The 22,677-nt window shown below is 42.2% G+C and overlaps 1 protein-coding gene across 3 annotated transcripts in view; it reads right to left on the reverse strand.

The window, feature by feature from the left end:
* Positions 1 to 22,677, reverse strand: part of itpr3 (inositol 1,4,5-trisphosphate receptor, type 3) — a 154,694-nt gene that overhangs the window by 737 nt on the left and 131,280 nt on the right. For 2 of the 3 annotated variants that reach the window (XM_079274450.1, XM_079274448.1), the window contains 27 exons: positions 22,389 to 22,514; positions 21,011 to 21,136; positions 20,292 to 20,412; positions 19,910 to 20,091; positions 19,157 to 19,305; positions 18,932 to 19,040; positions 18,604 to 18,694; positions 16,946 to 17,121; positions 16,671 to 16,836; positions 15,878 to 16,095; positions 15,347 to 15,547; positions 15,157 to 15,267; positions 14,565 to 14,660; positions 14,344 to 14,445; positions 14,126 to 14,209; positions 12,536 to 12,649; positions 11,071 to 11,263; positions 10,794 to 10,913; positions 9,985 to 10,157; positions 7,020 to 7,184; positions 6,143 to 6,332; positions 5,184 to 5,288; positions 1,787 to 1,905; positions 1,072 to 1,237; positions 819 to 979; positions 566 to 727; positions 1 to 370 (listed from right to left, as the gene is read on the reverse strand). The exon at positions 1 to 370 is cut by the window's left edge and continues 737 nt beyond it. In XM_079274450.1, coding sequence (XP_079130576.1) covers positions 254 to 370; positions 566 to 727; positions 819 to 979; positions 1,072 to 1,237; positions 1,787 to 1,905; positions 5,184 to 5,288; positions 6,143 to 6,332; positions 7,020 to 7,184; positions 9,985 to 10,157; positions 10,794 to 10,913; positions 11,071 to 11,263; positions 12,536 to 12,649; positions 14,126 to 14,209; positions 14,344 to 14,445; positions 14,565 to 14,660; positions 15,157 to 15,267; positions 15,347 to 15,547; positions 15,878 to 16,095; positions 16,671 to 16,836; positions 16,946 to 17,121; positions 18,604 to 18,694; positions 18,932 to 19,040; positions 19,157 to 19,305; positions 19,910 to 20,091; positions 20,292 to 20,412; positions 21,011 to 21,136; positions 22,389 to 22,514 — 3,843 coding nt within the window. In that variant the 3' untranslated portion in view covers positions 1 to 253. The remainder of the gene's footprint in view (positions 371 to 565; positions 728 to 818; positions 980 to 1,071; positions 1,238 to 1,786; positions 1,906 to 5,183; positions 5,289 to 6,142; positions 6,333 to 7,019; positions 7,185 to 9,984; positions 10,158 to 10,793; positions 10,914 to 11,070; positions 11,264 to 12,535; positions 12,650 to 14,125; positions 14,210 to 14,343; positions 14,446 to 14,564; positions 14,661 to 15,156; positions 15,268 to 15,346; positions 15,548 to 15,877; positions 16,096 to 16,670; positions 16,837 to 16,945; positions 17,122 to 18,603; positions 18,695 to 18,931; positions 19,041 to 19,156; positions 19,306 to 19,909; positions 20,092 to 20,291; positions 20,413 to 21,010; positions 21,137 to 22,388; positions 22,515 to 22,677) is intronic. The other variant, XM_079274449.1, reaches the window with a different exon arrangement.

Genomic DNA, 22,677 nt, shown 5'->3' on the forward strand with positions numbered 1-22,677 from the left:
CTCAGGTCTGAAGACTTTAAATGAAGTCAAAGGATGAACGAACTCAACTCTTCTATGCAGTGCTGGTGTCAGTCTATCATCACCGGTGCAGACCTGACTCACATCCACACATTACAAACAGAAGACGTGTTGTTAGTGTGTTGAAACTACATTCTAGTGTTTTCTTTATGAGAACCATGTGAGGATGTTCTCCTCCGGGTTCCTCACAGAGCTGCATCTTGTGTGGAACCGTCTGAAGATCCTCCGTCTCGCTCTATGTTTTGTACATCTGGTTGTTTCCTCCCGCGGCGCTCGGAGGCAGCGCGGCGCTCGCTCCCGCCTGGACGTCAACGAATCCCATCCTCTGCCTCCTCTTCCTCTGCTCGGTCATCTACAGCAACACAGGAAGTACAGAGAGCGGGAGGGAGGTCACATGTCAGCAAAGGGGGAGGGGCTTGTTTACAGCAGAGTGCGTCCGAAAGAAAACTAAAACTGCCAATATGACAACATTCTGATTTAAAGCCAACGAAAGATGTTCACACCGGCCAACACGTGTGTGTGTGTGTGTGTGTGTGTGTGTTAATACCTGCTCTTTCAGCTCAGTCAGCTGAGTCGTCAGCGTCATCACCACCTTCATCGTCACTGCCAGTTTGTCCTGTAACATCCTCATCTCGTTCTGCTCCCCGTCTCCGTCGGTTACCACCAGAGACATCGCCTGCATCCGCGGGAACCAGTCCAGGTTGTTGTTCTGAAAGAAGAAGAAGAAGAAGAGTCCGTGTTTAGAGCCCCGCATCACATGCTCTGTCTCCAGCGGTTCTATTGGACAGCAGCTGCTTTACTTTGATCATGCGAGCCACGTAGCTCTCCGGTCCCGTGTAGTCCGTCTTGTTCTTCTCGCGCACCAGAACGATGAAGTACAGGTAGTTCCAGATGTTGTGCTCCAGCTTGATGTGCTCCTCGAACGACACCGTCTTGTTGTCGAACTTGTCTCTCTCCAGACCTGCATCACAAGAACTCACGCTCACATCTCTGCAGGAACAAGTGTACGATGAGTTCAGGGATGCGAACACGTGACCCTCTGTTTCCACCCACCGCAGATGAAACACGTCGTCTTCAGGACTTCTTCTTTCTTCTGCTTCTCGCTCCTCAGGTCGGCAAACGTGTCGATGATGACGCCGAAGATCAGGTTGAGGACGATGATGATGACGATGAAGTAGAACAGCAGGTCGTAAACCACACGGGCCGCAAACAAGGGCTCCTACACACACACACACACACACACACACACGCATATTTAAAGGTACAGTGTGTGTGATCTGGCAAAGCGATATTTTAAGACCATTTTATGGCACTGACACAACAACGATAGAATAATGCGAGTAAACCAAAGCGCTGTAGCGCTGAAGGAAGTGTTCCTTATGGAGACAACTTTTGGCTCAACTGCGTGAAATGTGGCATTGTTGTTGTTTTTGCAAATTTCTGTTGTTCTTCATAATATCTGACGATGGATGATCCTATGAATCAGTCGTGGAATGAAATGCTGCCCCCTGTCTGTCTGGAGCAGTGCTACAAGCTGCTCCTTTAAAGAAGAGATGTTACTCAAGTAGAAGTTCATCAGTATTGTCAGTTCAAAATGCACTCGAAGAACCAAGAAGTAAAAGTACTTATTACCCATTAAATAAATGAAGTAAATGTAGAAGTATTGAGCAGTGAAAAAGTGAAGTACTGTACTTGAGTAGAAGTACTGTGTAGACGGATGGATGCTGTGTGTGTGTGTTCAGGTAGAGGACATAAAAGCATTCTTTACGTTCTTGGACGGTTTCCGTAGAACGTCTCCGACTCCTCCTCCGTTCCTCAGGCCGTGGTTCAGCACGGTGACGATGCACATCAGCAGCGTGTCGCACGCTCGCTCCGACATCGGCTCGTCTGGAAGATTTCATTACGTTACGTTACTTTATGTTACGTTACATTCGATTTCATGAGGTTACGTTACGTGATGTGACGTTACATTACATTATATTTCATTAGGTTACGTTACGTTACGTTATATTTCATTAGGTTACGTTATGTTAGGTTACGTTACGTTAGATTTCATTAGGTTACGTTAGATTTCATTAGGTTACGTTATGTTACGTTACGTTAGATTTCATTAGGTTATGTTACGTTATATTTCATTAGGTTACGTTACGTTATATTTCATTAGGTTACGTTACATTACGTTATATTTCATTAGGTTACGTTACATTACGTTATATTTCATGAGGTTACGTTATGTTAGGTTACGTTATGTTAGATTTCATTAGGTTACGTTAGATTTCATTAGGTTACGTTATGTTATGTTGCGTTACGTTAGATTTCATTAGGTTACGTTAGATTTCATTAGGTTACGTTATGTTACGTTACGTTAGATTTCATTAGGTTATGTTACGTTAGATTGCATTAGGTTATGTTACGTTAGATTTCATTAGGTTACGTTAGGTTATGTTAGGTTACGTTATGTTACGTTATGTTACGTTAGATTTCATTAGGTTACGTTACGTTAGATTTCATTAGGTTACGTTAGGTTATGTTAGGTTACGTTATGTTACGTTATGTTACGTTAGATTTCATTAGGTTATGTTACGTTAGATTTCATTAGGTTACGTTAGGTTATGTTAGGTTACGTTATGTTACGTTATGTTACGTTAGATTTCATTAGGTTACGTTACGTTAGATTTCATTAGGTTATGTTACGTTAGATTTCATTAGGTTACGTTAGGTTATGTTAGGTTACGTTATGTTACGTTATGTTACGTTAGATTTCATTAGGTTACGTTACGTTAGATTTCATTAGGTTACGTTAGGTTATGTTAGGTTACGTTATGTTACGTTATGTTACGTTAGATTTCATTAGGTTATGTTACGTTAGATTTCATTAGGTTACGTTAGGTTATGTTAGGTTACGTTATGTTACGTTATGTTACGTTAGATTTCATTAGGTTACGTTACGTTAGATTTCATTAGGTTACGTTAGGTTATGTTAGGTTACGTTATGTTACGTTATGTTACGTTAGATTTCATTAGGTTACGTTACGTTAGATTTCATTAGGTTACGTTATGTTATGTTACGTTAGATTTCATTAGGTTATGTTACGTTACGTTAGATTTCATTAGGTTACGTTACGTTACTTCATGTTACGTTACATTCGATTTCATTAGGTTATGTTACGTGATGTGACGTTACGTTAGATTTCATTAGGTTACGTTATGTTACGTTAGATTTCATTAGGTTACGTTATGTTACGTTACGTTAGATTTCATTAGGTTATGTTACGTTAGATTGCATTAGGTTATGTTACGTTAGATTTCATTAGGTTACGTTAGGTTATGTTAGGTTACGTTATGTTACGTTATGTTACGTTAGATTTCATTAGGTTACGTTACGTTAGATTTCATTAGGTTACGTTAGGTTATGTTAGGTTACGTTATGTTACGTTATGTTACGTTAGATTTCATTAGGTTATGTTACGTTAGATTTCATTAGGTTACGTTAGGTTATGTTAGGTTATGTTAGGTTACGTTATGTTACGTTATGTTACGTTAGATTTCATTAGGTTACGTTACGTTAGATTTCATTAGGTTACGTTATGTTATGTTACGTTAGATTTCATTAGGTTATGTTACGTTAGATTTCATTAGGTTACGTTAGGTTATGTTAGGTTACGTTATGTTACGTTATGTTACGTTAGATTTCATTAGGTTACGTTACGTTAGATTTCATTAGGTTACGTTAGGTTATGTTAGGTTACGTTATGTTACGTTATGTTACGTTAGATTTCATTAGGTTACGTTACGTTAGATTTCATTAGGTTACGTTATGTTATGTTACGTTAGATTTCATTAGGTTATGTTACGTTACGTTAGATTTCATTAGGTTACGTTACGTTACTTCATGTTACGTTACATTCGATTTCATTAGGTTATGTTACGTGATGTGACGTTACGTTAGATTTCATTAGGTTACGTTATGTTACGTTAGATTTCATTAGGTTACGTTATGTTACGTTACGTTAGATTTCATTAGGTTATGTTACGTTAGATTGCATTAGGTTATGTTACGTTAGATTTCATTAGGTTACGTTAGGTTATGTTAGGTTACGTTATGTTACGTTATGTTACGTTAGATTTCATTAGGTTACGTTACGTTAGATTTCATTAGGTTACGTTAGGTTATGTTAGGTTACGTTATGTTACGTTATGTTACGTTAGATTTCATTAGGTTATGTTACGTTAGATTTCATTAGGTTACGTTAGGTTATGTTAGGTTACGTTATGTTACGTTATGTTACGTTAGATTTCATTAGGTTACGTTACGTTAGATTTCATTAGGTTATGTTACGTTAGATTTCATTAGGTTACGTTAGGTTATGTTAGGTTACGTTATGTTACGTTATGTTACGTTAGATTTCATTAGGTTACGTTACGTTAGATTTCATTAGGTTATGTTACGTTAGATTTCATTAGGTTACGTTAGGTTATGTTAGGTTACGTTATGTTACGTTATGTTACGTTAGATTTCATTAGGTTACGTTACGTTAGATTTCATTAGGTTACGTTATGTTATGTTACGTTAGATTTCATTAGGTTATGTTACGTTACGTTAGATTTCATTAGGTTACGTTACGTTACTTCATGTTACGTTACATTCGATTTCATTAGGTTATGTTACGTGATGTGACGTTACGTTAGATTTCATTAGGTTACGTTATGTTACGTTACGTTAGATTTCATTAGGTTACGTTACGTTACATTTCATTAGGTTACATTATGTTACGTTACGTTAGATTTCATTAGGTTACGTTACGTTAGATTTCATTAGGTTACGTTATGTTACGTTACGTTAGATTTCATTAGGTTACGTTACGTTAGATTTCATTAGGTTACGTTATGTTACGTTACGTTAGATTTCATTATGTTACGTTACGTTAGATTTCATTAGGTTACGTTATGTTACGTTACGTTAGATTTCATTAGGTTACGTTACGTTAGATTTCATTAGGTTACGTTACGTTACATTAGATTACATTAGATTACATTAGATAGGTACTTTATTATCACACAAACACAAGTCGTCACAGTCGGGGCAATGACGTCACTGACGGGGCGATGACGTCACAGCATTTTAATGAAAACCTGAACGTCTGCTTTTAGAAAGGGACTCTCACCGTCGTCCTCGAGGACGCTGACGGCGTCCGTCTCCGCGGTGCAGCTCACTCCGTCTGTAGAACACGACTTTAGGAAATCCTGAGAGGCTTCACTCTGCTCAGGAGCTGAGCAACACACACACACACACACACACACACACTGTTATTGACACACACACACTCACACAACCAGTGTTTTTTGCTCAAGGACACTTAAAGCGGCTAAAGCGACGGTTCACCCCCAGAATAAGGACATAGTGTCCTCTTCCCCGTGGAGCTGTTTATGAGACTCGAGACTGTTCTGCTGGAGTTTCATAGTTTAGAAATGTCTGCCGTCTAAAAGCCCAAAACATCCTTTACAGAAGTCCTGACCCGGTTCCTCAAGAACATCTACAGAACTTCCTGTGGGAACTATTTTCTCTCGCCAAAGTTTTACTGAAGTAAAAGTTAATTAGTATTCATATAGTATCAGTAAAAATACAAAACCAAAAGGTAGAAGTACTTATTACACAGAGCTATACATTATATGTATATTTTTAGAATATTAGCTTACGGCATGATGTATTTCTAATATCAAACCGTCCTCATTAGTTTAAGCTGATGATACAAGCTTTATGGTTAATAAGTCCTTTATTACACACATTATAGATCAGTTATAAAGCTTTAATTAGCACTATTACATCTTTAGCTTCAGTTCTTCAGACTCAAATGAACCAAAATGTTTTTATTGACAACTTTTTATATCAATAACAAGTCAACTTTGATCTGACTAAATATGTAATGACATCACTTCATTGTTCTGGTCGTGTTCTTCTCGACTGTTTCTGCTGATTGTTTGTTTGCCACAGACCTACAGACTGAACTGTGTTCTGATCAACTGAAGAAATATTACAATTATTATTACAACAGTTCAGACAAACGAACAATGATGCCTGAAAATAAGGAATGTTTCGATGTGAACTGGAGGAAAGTAAAGAGACCTGCAGCGATCTGCACCAGCGGGTCCACCTCCATGATGAAGTCCTGCTTCAGGCAGAGGAAGCCCACGATGGAGAAGAGGTACACGAGGATGAGGGCGAGCAGCGCCGTCAGCAGGATGGAGCGGCCGTTACGGGTCACGCTCTTTATCACGTTAAACAGGGTCTCCTCCCGGTAGATCAGGTCGAACAGCTGAGACACAGAGGGACACGGGGAGACGGGGAGACACAGAGGGAGATGGGTGAGACAGAGAGGTAGACGGGTGAGACAGAGAGGGAGACGGGTGAGACAGAGAGGGAGACGGGTGAGACAGAGAGGGAGACGGGTGAGACAGAGAGGGAGACGGGTGCGACAGAGAGGGAGACGGGTGAGACACAGAGGGAGACAAGTGAGACAGAGAGGGAGACGGGTGCGACAGAGAGGGAGACGGGTGAGACACAGAGGGAGACAAGTGAGACAGAGAGGGAGACAAGTGAGACACAGAGGGAGACAAGTGAGACACAGAGGGAGACGGGTGAGACAGAGAGGGAGACGGGTGAGACAGAGAGAGAGAGGTAAGAGGGACAGGTGAGACAGAGAGGGAGGGAGGCGGGTCAGACGGGTTGGATGGGTGAAAGACAGGTGAGACAGGTGAGAGACAGGCGAGATGGGTGAGACGGGTGAGGGACAGGTGAGACGGGTGAGGGACAGGTGACGGACAGGTGAGGGACAGGTGAGACGGGTGAGGGACAGGTGAGACGGGTGGGGGACAAGTGAGACGGGTGAGACGGGTGAGGGACAGGTGAGATGGGTGAGACGGGTGAGGGACAGGTGAGACGGGTGAGGGACAGGTGAGATGGGTGAGACGGGTGAGGGACGGGTGAGACGGGTGAGGTTTACCAGGATGCTGTAGAAGAGCTCGTGGACGAACAGTCCCAGCGTGGAGGTGAGGACGTAGGCCAGGTGGTACAGGAACTCCACGTCCATCACCATGGCTCTGTATCCCATAATAAAGGTCCCGTTGTTTCCCACAAAGCTCACCACAAACACCACCTTATTGATCAGCTGCAGGACAAGAGCGGCAGCGGGTACCAGACAAGAGAAGAAGAAAAGCAGCAATATCTGATCATGAATAATACAAACGAGCTTCAACCTGATTCTGTTTTTTATTCACTAAGTTCATAAATAATGTAAAATGGCTTGAAGTGCAAATCATATACTGTACTACCTCTCAGAGGTACATGTTGTACTTTATACTGTACTACATCTCAGAGGTACATGTTGTACTTTATACTGTACTACCTCTCAGAGGTACATGTTGTACTTTACACTGTACTACCTCTCAGAGGTACATGTTGTACTTTATACTGTACTACATCTCAGAGGTACATGTTGTACTTTACACTGTACTACCTCTCAGAGGTACATGTTGTACTTTATACTGCACTACCTCTCAGAGGTACATGTTGTACTTTACACTGTACTACCTCTCAGAGGTACATGTTGTACTTTATACTGTACTACCTCTCAGCGGTACATGTTGTACTTTACACTGTACTACCTCTCAGAGGTACATGTTGTACTTTATACTGTACTACATCTCAGAGGTACATGTTGTACTTTACACTGTACTACCTCTCAGAGGTACATGTTGTACTTTATACTGTACTACATCTCAGAGGTACATGTTGTACTTTACACTGTACTACCTCTCAGAGGTACATGTTGTACTTTACACTGTACTACCTCTCAGAGGTACATGTTGTACTTTACACTGTACTACCTCTCAGAGGTACATGTTGTACTTTATACTGTACTACATCTCAGAGGTACATGTTGTACTTTACACTGTACTACCTCTCAGAGGTACATGTTGTACTTTATACTGTACTACCTCTCAGAGGTACATGTTGTACTTTACACTGTACTACCTCTCAGAGGTACATGTTGTACTTTATACTGTACTACCTCTCAGAGGTACATGTTGTACTTTATACTGTACTACCTCTCAGAGGTACATGTTGTACTTTATACTGTACTACCTCTCAGAGGTACATGTTGTACTTTACACTGTACTACCTCTCAGAGGTACATGTTGTACTTTATACTGTACTACATCTCAGAGGTACATGTTGTACTTTACACTGTACTACCTCTCAGACGTACATGTTGTACTTTATACTGCACTACCTCTCAGAGGTACATGTTGTACTTTACACTGTACTACCTCTCAGAGGTACATGTTGTACTTTATACTGTACTACCTCTCAGAGGTACATGTTGTACTTTATACTGTACTACCTCTCAGAGGTACATGTTGTACTTTACACTGTACTACCTCTCAGAGGTACATGTTGTACTTTATACTGTACTACCTCTCAGAGGTACATGTTGTACTTTATACTGTACTACCTCTCAGAGGTACATGTTGTACTTTACACTGTACTACATCTCAGAGGTACATGTTGTACTTTACACTGTACTACCTCTCAGAGGTACATGTTGTACTTTATACTGTACTACATCTCAGAGGTACATGTTGTACTTTACACTGTACTACCTCTCAGAGGTACATGTTGTACTTTACACTGTACTACCTCTCAGAGGTACATGTTGTACTTTACACTGTACTACCTCTCAGAGGTACATGTTGTACTTTATACTGTACTACATCTCAGAGATACATGTTGTACTTTACACTGTACTACCTCTCAGAGGTACATGTTGTACTTTATACTGTACTACCTCTCAGAGGTACATGTTGTACTTTATACTGTACTACATCTCAGAGGTACATGTTGTACTTTATACTGTACTACCTCTCAGAGGTACATGTTGTACTTTATACTGTACTACATCTCAGAGGTACATGTTGTACTTTATAGTGTACTACCTCTCAGAGGTACAAGTTGTACTTTATACTGTACTACATCTCAGAGGTACATGTTGTACTTTACACTGTACAACCTCTCAGAGGTACATGTTGTACTTTACACTGTACTACCTCTCAGAGGTACATGTTGTACTTTATACTGTACTACCTCTCAGAGGTACATGTTGTACTTTATACTGTACTACCTCTCAGAGGTACATGTTGTACTTTACACTGTACTACCTCTCAGAGGTACATGTTGTACTTTATACTGTACTACCTCTCAGAGGTACATGTTGTACTTTATACTGTACTACCTCTCAGAGGTACATGTTGTACTTTATACTGTACTACCTCTCAGAGGTACATGTTGTACTTTATACTGTACTACCTCTCAGAGGTACATGTTGTACTTTATACTGTACTACATCTCAGAGGTACATGTTGTACTTTATAGTGTACTACCTCTCAGAGGTACAAGTTGTACTTTATACTGTACTACATCTCAGAGGTACATGTTGTACTTTATAGTGTACTACCTCTCAGAGGTACAAGTTGTACTTTATACTGTACTACATCTCAGAGGTACATGTTGTACTTTATAGTGTACTACCTCTCAGAGGTACATGTTATACTTTATACTGTACTACATCTCAGAGGTACATGTTGTACTTTATACTGTACTACATCTCAGAGGTACATGTTGTACTTTATAGTGTACTACCTCTCAGAGGTACAAGTTGTACTTTATACTGTACTACATCTCAGAGGTACATGTTGTACTTTATACTGTACTACCTCTCAGAGGTACATGTTGTACTTTATACTGTACTACCTCTCAGAGGTACAAGTTGTACTTTATACTGTACTACCTCTCAGAGGTACATGTTGTACTTTATACTGTACTACATCTCAGAGTTACATGTTACTCCCCACCAGTATGAGTGGGCCTCGTCGCCCCAGGTGGCTGATGGGTAATGTAGTGTGACTCACGTTGAGCGATCCCAGCAGGATGAGCGTGTTCCCGATGCCGAGGTGGTAGATGGAGCGGAGGATCAGAGCGATGGTGAGAGGCTGCAGGCCACGCTGAGAGAACAAGCCCAACACCGAGAGACCCATCAGGATCCAGAAGAGCATCAGCAGCAGGGAGTCATCGATCGCTCCCACTGGGGGGGGGGGCAAAGTTACTATGAGCAGTGATGGTCCAGACTGTACTGCATTTAGTACCAACAATGGTGGTAGTACTGGTAGTTCTATTGCAGTAACAGAACATCTGTCACAGTCTAACAGACTCACCATCACATTCATGCTGCAACACCATCAGGACTCTTTACTCTTTAGTCTACACCACCAAGTCTTCTTTGTATGACAGTCAAGGGCTTCCATTGTTAAAATGTTATAAAATGTGTATTTCATCAACATTAACATTTTTATTGTCAAGGTTATAAATATGCATATTTACTGAAGATGAAAAGATGAAAACTGCAATAATAAATAATTACTCGACACAATAACAAGTGAGTGTTTAAAACTTGAAAACTGAACTTTGTATTTGAATTCTCTTTATTTGAGCTAAATTCTGATTCAAATGAAATTATTTACAGTGGCAGGAACTTCTGTCAACCATTAAAAACTAACGTCTACGTTATTATTTCTTATTAAAAACCAGCTAATATCAGGACATAAGTATTATTAATTTAAATGTAAAAGTTTACTTTGCAAAAAGGAATGTTTGTGCCAACCCTGACAGAAGTAGCAGGACTCTCAGTAGCAGTAGTACTAATAGTATTTGATGGCAGTACCTTGTCCTGAATCGTAGGGGTAGAAGAAAGCGATGATGAGGTTGATGAAGACGGCGAGGTTGAAGGAGATGGTTCCCCACAGAGACATCCTCCCGGAGAACCAGTACAACACCGGCATACCTGCAACACACACACAGGCACGCACGCACTGTACAGTCAGAGCATAGTGACTCCAGCTTTAAACATTCATTTTACAGACACACCAGTTGTGTTTACTGGTGTGTGTGTGTGTGGTGTGTATGTGGCGTGTGTGTGGTGTGTGTGTGTGTGTACTCACTCCTCAGCTTCTTCTGCCACTCCATCTCTCCGTGCAGGAAGGAGGTCTGTTCGAAGAACTGCGTGACCTTGGACCCCTGCTCGTCCTGCTCCGTGGTGTTGAACACTCTGGTCTTTGACTCCTCGGTCAGAAACCCACAGATGGGATGAACAGGAAACACGATCTGCTCCATGCTGCGGTCGTCACGCACAATCTGGAGACGGACAGATGTTACATCATAACAGCTGGATCACACAGAGCCAGTACTTATTACTACCTATTACTACCTGTTACTACCTATTACTACCTGTTACTGCCTATTACTACCTATTACTACTTATTACTACCTATTACTACCCATTACTACTTATTACTACCTATTACTACCTATTACTACTTATTACTACCCATTACTACCTATTACTACTTATTACTACCTATTACTACCTATTACTACTTATTACTACCCATTACTACCCATTACTACCCATTACTACCTATTACTACCCATTATTACCCATTACTACCCATTACTATCTATTACTACCTATTACTACCCATTACTACCCATTACTACCCATTACTACCCATTACTACCCATTACTACGTATTACTACTTATTACTACCCATTACTACCTATTACTACCCATTACTACCTATTACTACCCATTACTACCCATTACTACCTATTACTACCCATTACTACCTATTACTACCTATTACTACTTATTACTACCCATTACTACCTATTACTACCCATTACTACCTATTACTACCCATTACTACCCATTACTACCCATTACTACCCATTACTACCCATTACTACCCATTACTACCTATTACTACTTATTACTACCTATTACTACCCATTACTACCCATTACTACCCATGACTACTTATTACAGCGTATAGAAGCTAACAGTAGTCGTACTCCAGCGGTAACGTAATGTATACCTTTTACAGTGTAAACTATTTGTTCTGCCTCTTAAAATAATTTTGCTCATAACTTCTACTTTTTTCTTTTTACTTTTGAATTTTTTCTTAAATTTGATCTTTTTATTTATTTCCAACATTTAACAAATAAGTAAAAAAACAACAACAGAAATAAATACAAGGAATAGTAAAGATTTAGCAAAATGTCTAAATAGAGATTCCTATAAACTACATGAATAAAAAGGAGTAGAAAGAAGTATGAAGTCATATGATCCTACAACTCATAAAGAACAACACCGGTGATATTATGTTCAAGCCAAATATCGACACAGTGTCGGATAGAACTTAAACGACCTCAAATCCATCCGACCAACCCGAGACTCATAGCTCACGAGAGCTTCTTGATTTATATATTTGGACTTTGCTTGAGTTCTCCAGTCAACTATATGTATCAGATTGCACTATTTAGGAACAGCAAGCCTGTTCCGTAAGTACAAGGACAACACAGTTGAATTGAAGAAGTATTAGCAGCAGTAGTAGTAGCAGTAGTACCTCTATCTGTGAGGTGAGCAGGTCGTAGTACTCCAGTGGGTCTTGTTCCACTACAGCAGCTGGAGCTGAGGACTTCAACATCTGGGACAGAGGACGGTTGTTCAGGTTGTTCAACTGAAGACAGGAAAACACAAAGAGAATCATGATGTGATGATGATGATGATAGAGGGATGAATGAACGGGTGAATGGTTGGAGGGATGGATGGATGAATGATGGATAGATGAATGAATGAATAAATGAATGGGCAGAAGGATGGGTGGATAGATGGATTGATGGATGGACGGACGAATTGATGGATGTAAGGATGGATGGATGAATGGATGATTAGAGGGATGGATGGATGAATGATGAGAGGGATGGATGGATAAATGATGAGAGGGATGGATGGATGAATGATTAGAGGGATGGATGAATGATTAGAGGGATGGATGGATGGATGATCAGATGGATGGATGGATGAATGAATAGATGGATGGATGGATGATTAGAGGGATGGATAGATGAATGATTAGAGGGATGGATGGATGAATGATTCGAGGGATGGATGATTAGAGGGATGGATGGATGATTAGATGGATGGATGGATGAATGATTAGAGGGATGGATGGATGATTCGATGGATGGATGAATGATTAGAGGGATGGATGATTAGAGGGATGGATGGATGATTAGAGGGATGGGTGGATGAATGATTAGAGGGATGGATGGATGAATGATTGGAGGGATGGATGATTAGAGGGATGGGTGGATGAATGATTAGAGGGATGGATGGATGAATGATTAGATGGATGGATGGATGAATGATTGGAGGGATGGATGATTAGAGGGATGGATGGATGATTAGAGGGATGGGTGGATGAATGATTAGAGGGATGGGTGGATGAATGATTAGAGGGATGGATGGATGAATGATTAGAGGGATGGATGATTAGAGGGATGGGTGAATGATTAGAGGGATGGGTGAATGATTAGAGGGATGGATGATTAGAGGGATGGGTGGATGAATGATTAGATGGATGGATGGATGAATGATTAGAGGGATGGATGATTAGAGGGATGGATGGATGATTAGAGGGATGGGTGGATGAATGATTAGAGGGATGGATGGATGGATGATTAGAGGCATGGGTGGATGAATGATTAGAGGGATGGATGGATGTAAGGATGGATGGATGATTAGAGGGATGGATGATTAGAGGGATGGATGAATGATTTGATGGATGGATGATTAGAGGCATGGGTGGATGAATGATTAGAGGGATGGATGGATGAATGATTTGATGGATGGATGAATAATTAGATGGATGGATGAATGATTAGAGGGATGGATGATTAGAGGGATGGATGAATGAGTAGAGGGATGGGTGGATGAATGATTAGAGGGATGGATGGATGATTAGAGGGATGGGTGGATGAATGATTAGAGGGATGGATGGATGTAAGGATGGATGGATGTAAGGATGGATGGATGATTACAGGGATGGATGAATGAATGATTTGATGGATGGATGAATGATTAGAGGGATGGATGATTAGAGGGATGGCTGGATGAATGATTGAACAGGTGGGTGGATGGATGAAGAGTTTACCATGGAGGAGATTCCCTCCTCTCCCTCTTTACTGTTCTTTTGAGGTTTCAGGAGGTTCTGAAGGACCTTGTTGTGTCTGGCCAGCTGCAAACAAACAAACAAACAGGAGTGAAAACGTATTCACAGAACTACAAACTAACTGAGAGGAGAGTGTGATCTCCTGTCGGCCAATAGGAGAGCACAGAAGAATCCAGGCAGCCAATGAGGAGTTTAGTCACCTGCTGAGCCAGGATGTAGATGTTGTGTCCCACCTCGCGGGGAGAAACCTCCCCCTCCTCACACTCACTGTCCTGTTGGTAGGCCTTCTTTATCACCTCCACCTGCGCATGCACGCACACACACACACACACACACACACACACACACACACACGTACATTATATCTGAACACACATCACCAACAACCGCTTTAATTCAAATCTGTTAGAGAGGATCTGACCAGCTCTCGAGGTCGGAGGTTGAACAGGATCCTCTCTGCGTTCTCGCTGTCATGACGACTCTCCATCAGAGCCAACAGCAGCTTGGAAGCGTTGTCCTGGCAACCGGGAAGAAAATTCAACAACAGGTGGACGAAGAACAAAGAACCAACACCGTAAACACGTGCTGATGACAATATGTAAGAAGTGGACATAGTCATCGTGATGTCACCCACTCATTTGTGGACTGCGGACAGGAAGTGACCATATATGGACTGAGGAGGAGTGACGTAGAGACGCCGTATACGTCTCTGGTAATCAATGGACCATAATGTACTAAATGAACATCACGCTGTATTGAAGAAGACTTGAAACTAGAGATTGAGACATAAACTCATGTTTACAATGTTTACTGAGGTAATAAATCAAGAGAGAAGTAGAGTCATTTTCTATAGACTTCTATACAACCAGAGGAGTCGCCCCCTGGTGGTCACTAGAGAGAATGCAGCTTTAACACGTGAAGCTTTGACTTCACTCGGCATGACCTCACGGATTCATCCGGTCATTCGCTACCTTAGACAGCCCAGCACTGTATGTGCACGAGGACCAGCGTACCTTCAGCTGGAGCACCATCTCCATCCGATAGCGACACAGAGGACTGATGTCATTCAGGATCAGCGCTGTGATGATGTCGATGCCGTTGGACTCGTGAGTCACGATGCACGTCTGCCACACACACACAAAGAGATTGAGCGTCCATGTTCATGGTGAGTCTCCCTGCCTCTATAACAATGAACCGGTCTACCTGGTTCTCCTGGCAGGGGCCCTGGCAGTACTCGGTGAGGGTCTCCAGGGTCTGAGTGATCAGGTGGACGTTTGATTCGTTGATGTAGAGGCCCAGCAGGCCCAGGCCTCCGGTGGTGCTTCCACACATGATGTCCAGGAACTGAAGCGTCTCACACACCAGGTTGTAGTTGGCCTTATTGTTCTGGCAACGCAGGAAGTTCTGGAAACATGCAAAGTCAAAAAGGCTGCATGTTATTCTTCTGATTGACTCTGACTTTATCTGCTCAGCTTCTATTTGTGTTTTCCAGCTTCATTTATGCACCAAATTCATCCACAATCCAACTGAATTATGGGGAGCTATTTCTTGTGCTTGTCGTTTCTACATCTCTTCAGTTTGTGTGTCAAAACGTTTCCAGCCTTTCCTTGTCTCTATGCTAAGCTAAGCTAACCATGTCCTGACTCCAGCCCCGTACTGAACACACATGAGACCGGTATCTGTCTGAACACCGATCTCTCGTTAACCCCAGCTCAGTGTTGGTTATTTGTTCACCTGTAGGTCGTGGTTGTGGTTCTCACAGAGCAGCTGGAGGAACCTCAGGATCGGCTTCATGATGGTCACAGCTGGTCCCATCTCCAGCTCCACCTCCCTCTCCTCTGCTGCTGGCTGGACTGGTATGACGGAGGCGCCCATCACCGGGGCGATGGATTGGGCCTGGACCAACAACGGGTGACTTCCTGTCCCAGGAAGCACTGACGCTGCAGAGCCACCTGTTCAAAGTGTGCATCACTCTCAGCTGGTTCTAAGCTCTGATCTCTAGGAACTCATGAACTCAGATTACATTCAACAAACAGATTCAAATATCTAAAAGGATCCTACATTTAGTTTCTCAGGCTTTTCAAAATAAAACATTTCACGAGGCAAAAAAAAGTCCAAATAGACAACAACACACCTGAGCTGAGAACGTTACATTATTATTATCATATACAATATCAGGGTTGCTGTTAGGAAAAATTAATATTTAAATTATTCCAGAATAAGAGAAAAAGGAGAATGATAAAATAAACAAAGATGTCATAATATTTCATAAAACCGTTCATTAAAAGTTAACATATTGCAACACATTTAGTTTGAAATATGTTAACTTTCCTCAAAATATTACGACTTTTCTTCTCAAAATAGAGAAATCTTTTATTTTAACAGCAATCCTTGACTTGTTAAAATGTAGTTACAAATAATATATCATTAAAAGTGAGGTAACAGTAGAACTCAGAATCACAGGAGACAATAGAACGACTATGAACGAAAGAATAACGCAACAAGCCGACAATGGAACTAAAAGCACTCTCACTGGTCTCCAGGTCCTTCTCGTTGGCCTTGTGCGTCATCTCTCCCACATTAACAGAGACGGTAGCTTTGATATCCGTCTGCGCTTCCTTCATCCGGTCATGAAGAACCTTGAAGAACTTCTCTGACTTGTTGTCTCCCATCATCAGTTTGTAGAAGGAGTTCTGCAGGAGAACGTTTACACACCGGGTTCATCGCAGAGCTTCAGCTTCTATCTGGGAGTTCATGTTCAACGCTGCTTGTTGTTGCGGGTTCCCTGCGCCGGTGACCCACCTGTATCTCGGTGTTTCCTCCCTCCAGCAGACAGATGGCCAGCTGGATGCACTCCTGGAAGATCTTGTCGTTCTTGGAGCTCATGACCAGATCGGTGAACAGTTTGGTTCCTCCTTCTCTGTCCAGACGACACTGAACTGCAGCCACCGCCGCCCAGTCCCGCTCCTGCTCCGCGCCTGATCACAAACAATAAATCAAATATGTTTCAAGCTGAAGATATGAAGGCGACAAGCTATTGCACAGTTCTCATCATTTTGTTCTATTCCTCTTCCATGACTCATCTTCTTTCAGACTCGTGGAAAGAAAACATTCATTTTACTACTTTGTCTCTTTACGTGTGTAAAGTTACCGTTGACACGATGCCTCATTTGCATATTTACACATCACAACGTATTTACTGTCTACGGAGAAACACAGATCCTGTTATTAACTTCTGAATCAATCAGACAGCATCTCGGTTCGGCTGAGAGCTCGACTGCTCAAACGCTTCAGTCCAGTTATGACAGATGAAATAACTCTATTGTTCCTCAGTCTGTCCTCCGTGTTCCTCTGTAGCTCTGCATGTAAAGTAGTCCCGAGGTCTGGTATGAAACATGTTGGTGGCATTGGTCGGTAGGTTATTGACATTATTTGAGTGAAGAACACGGACGACCTGCTGAAGCTCACCAGCTGATCAGAGGATCTTCAGCTTCAGAGCTCATTAAAGCACCAACGTCGAACCTCAAACAGACAGAAATACAGAAGAAGGTTCCACCTGTGAGCAGACCTGTGCTTCCTCTTCCTGTCTGGATGACTTCTTCTTCTTCTGTTGCTATTATTGCAGGCTGTCACCTGTTTACTATAAGGTGCATACTGCCACCTTCTGTACCGGGACATGTGGTCTGACATATTGTCCCCGGAGTTCTTCACAGTACATCGTCAGGACAACAGGTTATAACAACCATCACTAATAAATGGTCAATTGATAGTTAATCTTCAGTTAATCGTTCTTTAATCATTAACACAATGCAGTGATAATGAATTAAACAATAATGTTTACATTGTGTTTCATTTAGTTAGTACTTTGTTAGATGTTCATTAATACTGCATCTACAAACATTTAGACAGATATTACTGTGTTACATTGTTAATAACTACGTCGTAAAGTATCTATTAACATGAATAAGATACTTTGTTATTGGCTTATCATTTGTTTCTGGTCCATCTAGCTATGAAATGTTTATAGATGTTATGATAATAAATACTTTATATATGATATAAACTGTTGAGTGCAACAATAAGCTGTTAATAACTGCTTTACTAATGTGATCAGAATGTACTTGTTATTATCAGCTGTGATACAATATATCATTTACAAAGTCATTGTTTTAAATGACAAACACTAATGTAAAGTAAATTATAGAGCGACTAATAATTAGGAAACATCAGTTACCAAAACAATGATTACCTGAAGTCGCGTTAACTCTGAATCTATCAGTGATGCTTTCATGAAGTCGTTCCTTCTTCTCTCTCACGTCACATTCAGAGCATCTGATACATTCTTTCACAGCAGAAAGCTGCTGGATCTAATCCCGCCTGGTCAACCCGGAGTGGAGTTGGACCTTGCCTCCGCGCGGTGACGCTCGCGATGACAGAAGGTGTGAGTGAGAGCAGCGTACCTGAAGCTCCCAGGTCAGCCAGCTCGTTCTTCAGGTTGTTCTTGTTTGGAAACAAGTAGTTCTGCAGTAAAACCTTCCGCAGTGAAATTCCCTGAAACGACACGACAGCAGGTCACTTCACCACGCTTACAAGCTCCTATATGATCTTACATCTTATGGTTATGAATTATTATAACATTTTTGTTTCATAAAAAATGAGACAATTGGGCAAATTCCCTTTTCATATGAATACTAGAGATTCACTACATCTACACATGGTGTCTCTGAGCAGGATGGTACTTGTAGTTCTCTTCTTTAGAATAGTTAGAAGGTTAGTAGGTTAGTTGACCTTTTCATCAAAGTCCAGAGTCCTGATCAGCATCTCCTGCAGAGTTCTCAGAACTTTGATACACAACTTCTCCTCCGCACTCATCAACGTTTTGGTGTGCTGGATCAGCCTACAAACACAAACACATTCTCCCATCATCCCTCTGTCCCTCTGTCCCTCTGTCCCTCTGTCCATGTCTGTGTGTCAGTGCTCAGTAGATCCTGGACTCTGAGAACCTGGACCTACTTGGAGATGAATCCTCCGGACTCGCAGCGTTGTCGGGCATCGGTTCCCTCCAGGAACAGCAGCTCCGGCTGGTGGAGGACGTCCACCAACACCGACAGCTCAGCGTTCACCAGCGGCTTCAGACGCTCCTCCAGAGTGTTGATGATGTCCTGAGGAACACACACACACACACACACACACACACACACACACAATGATGTTCACGGTACCTCGGAATAATGGAACCAGAGGTCTGAAACTGACAAGACCTCAGATTCCTGGCATATTTGGGCAAACTTTGATTTGTCTAATATATAAATATTATTGTTCTTATTATTATTGACAATACGTTTTTACAAGATATGAAATATAATAACAATATCAATAAATTACAAACATATGAATAAATAAATAGCATATTAATGCTATACCTTTACCAGCTCTAAACAGCTCGTTTTGAGTTGTTTCTATGATAAAGTCAGATTTGTTTTGAATTTGTATTCATTTCTTTATAATTTTGTTATGTAATCCGTTTGATGTAATTTGTCTTTAAAAAGAGATTGTTAACCTCAATGAGGACTTCCAGGTTGAATATATTAAATAAAACAATAAAATGTGCATATTTGCATATTTTCTTCTTGACTCGTTCTATTCTTCTTATCCATCATATTCAGGCTGGAACATTGCGCCCACAACGTCTCTCAGTTCTGCAGCTGTGGGAGGTTTCCCGGGCTCGTCTTCATGCTTGTACTTTCTGAGGTGAGTCTTGTGTACCTGCAGTTTCTCGATGATGTTCTTGTAGTCCCACGGGTTGCTGGGAGCGATGGGTCTGGAGGAGCGGGAGGAGGATTTGTAGTTGGGGTTGGAGCGGGACAGAGAGTTGAGAGCAGAACTGGACAACATGGTGCTGATCTGAGCCTCCAGGTCCAGAGGAAGAGAGATGGAGCGACTTTTAGCTGAAGGAGGACAATAAGAAAACTCCAGGTCATCGTAACAGAGAGAAGAATCTCTTTCTATGAGGAATAATCAAATCGATGTGGGAGGAAGAAGTATTCAGATCTTCTACTTCAGTAAAAGTAGAAATACTTAAACACTCAAGTTAGGCACCTCAGGTCTGTGCTTATGTAAGTCACTCGGAGGCAGAACAGTGTGTTACCGGTCATAGCGAGGGTCTTGATGCAGGTCTCCACTTGTCCTCGATGCTGCTGCTGCAGCCAGGGACAGTCCAACAGTCGGACAGACGACTGAAGCAGATGAGTCATGATGGTGTGATGAGTCTGACAGACAGAGAGAGAAACGGAAACCTAAACCAACCGCACTTATTTACCAGTAAACGAAAGTCCTGCAGCTTTTAAGGGTTTGAGCACAACTGACCGCCACAGATCTGGTGTCTCTACTTTACAAAGTGACATTTCTATTTAACCCTGGTGAGAAGCGGGGTTAAAGGGTAGAAGGAGGTCAGTGTGGGTGATGTGTTTTGGATGGAAATAAACGGCCACAAAGTGTGCAGCCAAAAGGAATACTCGCCTACTCGTTTGTTTCCACGCGCCTACAATATTCCATATTTACTTCTTCTGCATGTTTGGGTAAAAGTGAATTCAATATTTTCCTAAAAAGAGGTTGAACTCAACTTTATTAAAGACGAGGTAGCAAAGATTGTTCAGATACAGCAAATTATGCAGCATTTGTGGACAGTACCAATGTCATTTATTTTTGCTACATTCATATACAAATGCATGAATGCTGGAAATAATATTCATGTTTTTAGTTTGAAGAACCTGAAACCCAACCTCTGCTCTGGCTCGACGATGACCACCTGATGTTATTGTGACATTTGAATGGTGTTTTGTCACCAAAGTGCATCGAGGTCCTCACCTGCAGAGACGTGCTGTTTTCAGAGAAAGGGGAGCTGAAGAAGGCGATGATGGTGTCAAAGACCACGTTGATGATGTATTTCTCCAGGATGGGATCAGAGAGACGTTTCTCTCGTTTATTACAAACCTGCAAAGGAAACACAAGAAATCAGAGAAACACATTAACAGCTGTGTGTAGGCCAACAGCACTGGTGAATTCAGGGTTGCCACATATAAACATAGAAAGCGTGATGAAGGGCGCTCTACGATGCCCTTCCAGTGGAGAAAGCGTGATGAAGGGCGCTCTACGATGCCCTTCCAGTGGAGAAAACGTGATGAAGGGCGCTCTACGATGCCCTTCCAGTGGAGAAAACGTGATGAAGGGCGCTCTACGATGCCCTTCCAGTGGAGAAAACGTGATGAAGGGCCCTCTACGATGCCCTTCCAGTGGAGAAAGCGTGATGAAGGGCGCTCTACGATGCCCTTCCAGTGGAGAAAACGTGATGAAGGGCGCTCTACGATGCCCTTCCAGTGGAGAAAACGTGATGAAGGGCGCTCTACGATGCCCTTCCAGTGGAGAAAACGTGATGAAGGGCGCTCTACGATGCCCTTCCAGTGGAGAAAACGTGATGAAGGGCGCTCTACGATGCCCTTCCAGTGGAGAAAACGTGATGAAGGGCGCTCTACGATGCCCTTCCAGTGGAGAAAACGTGATGAAGGGCGCTCTACGATGCCCTTCCAGTGGAGAAAACGTGATGAAGGGCCCTCTACGATGCCCTTCCAGTGGAGAAAATGTGATGAAGGGCGCTCTACGATGCCCTTCCAGTGGAGAAAACGTGATGAAGGGCGCTCTACGATGCCCTTCCAGTGGAGAAAACGTGATGAAGGGCGCTCTACGATGCCCTTCCAGTGGAGAAAACGTGATGAAGGGCGCTCTACGATGCCCTTCCAGTGGAGAAAACGTGATGAAGGGCGCTCTACGATGCCCTTCCAGTGGAGAAAACGTGATGAAGGGCCCTCTACGATGCCCTTCCAGTGGAGAAAACGTGATGAAGGGCGCTCTACGATGCCCTTCCAGTGGAGAAAACGTGATGAAGGGCCCTCTACGATGCCCTTCCAGTGGAGAAAACGTGATGAAGGGCGCTCTACGATGCCCTTCCAGTGGAGAAAACGTGATGAAGGGCGCTCTACGATGCCCTTCCAGTGGAGTACTTTCTGCATGCTGGTGCCCTTCTTATATTTTTGCCCCTGCCCCTCACTTAGCCTGAGCCCACCACTGGCCAGTAATAACTGATTCAAATATGTGAGAAGTAACAGTATTACTGTATTTACTGAGTACTTTGTACTTGAGGACATTTCCGTGGTTGCATTAACAATAGTCACCAGTACAGTGCTGTTACCCTGGCCATGTCCACTGTGAAGTCCTCAAACAGCTTCCAGATGTGATTCGATGTGTAGATTTCCTTCATCTCCACCTCTGTGTCCACGTAGCAGTGATTCACAAAGTTCACATAGGCCACCTTCACCTGGAGACAGAGGGACAGACAGGTAGAGAGACAGACAGGTAGAGAGAGAGACAGGTAGAGGGACAGACAGGTAGAGAGAGAGAGAGACAGGTAGAGAGAGAGAGACAGGTAGAGAGACAAACAGGTAGAGAGAGAGACAGGTAGAGGGACAGACAGGTAGAGA

The sequence above is a fragment of the Melanostigma gelatinosum genome (assembly GCF_949748355.1).
Source record: "Melanostigma gelatinosum genome assembly, chromosome: 8".
NCBI classification, from domain to species: domain Eukaryota; kingdom Metazoa; phylum Chordata; class Actinopteri; order Perciformes; family Zoarcidae; genus Melanostigma; species Melanostigma gelatinosum.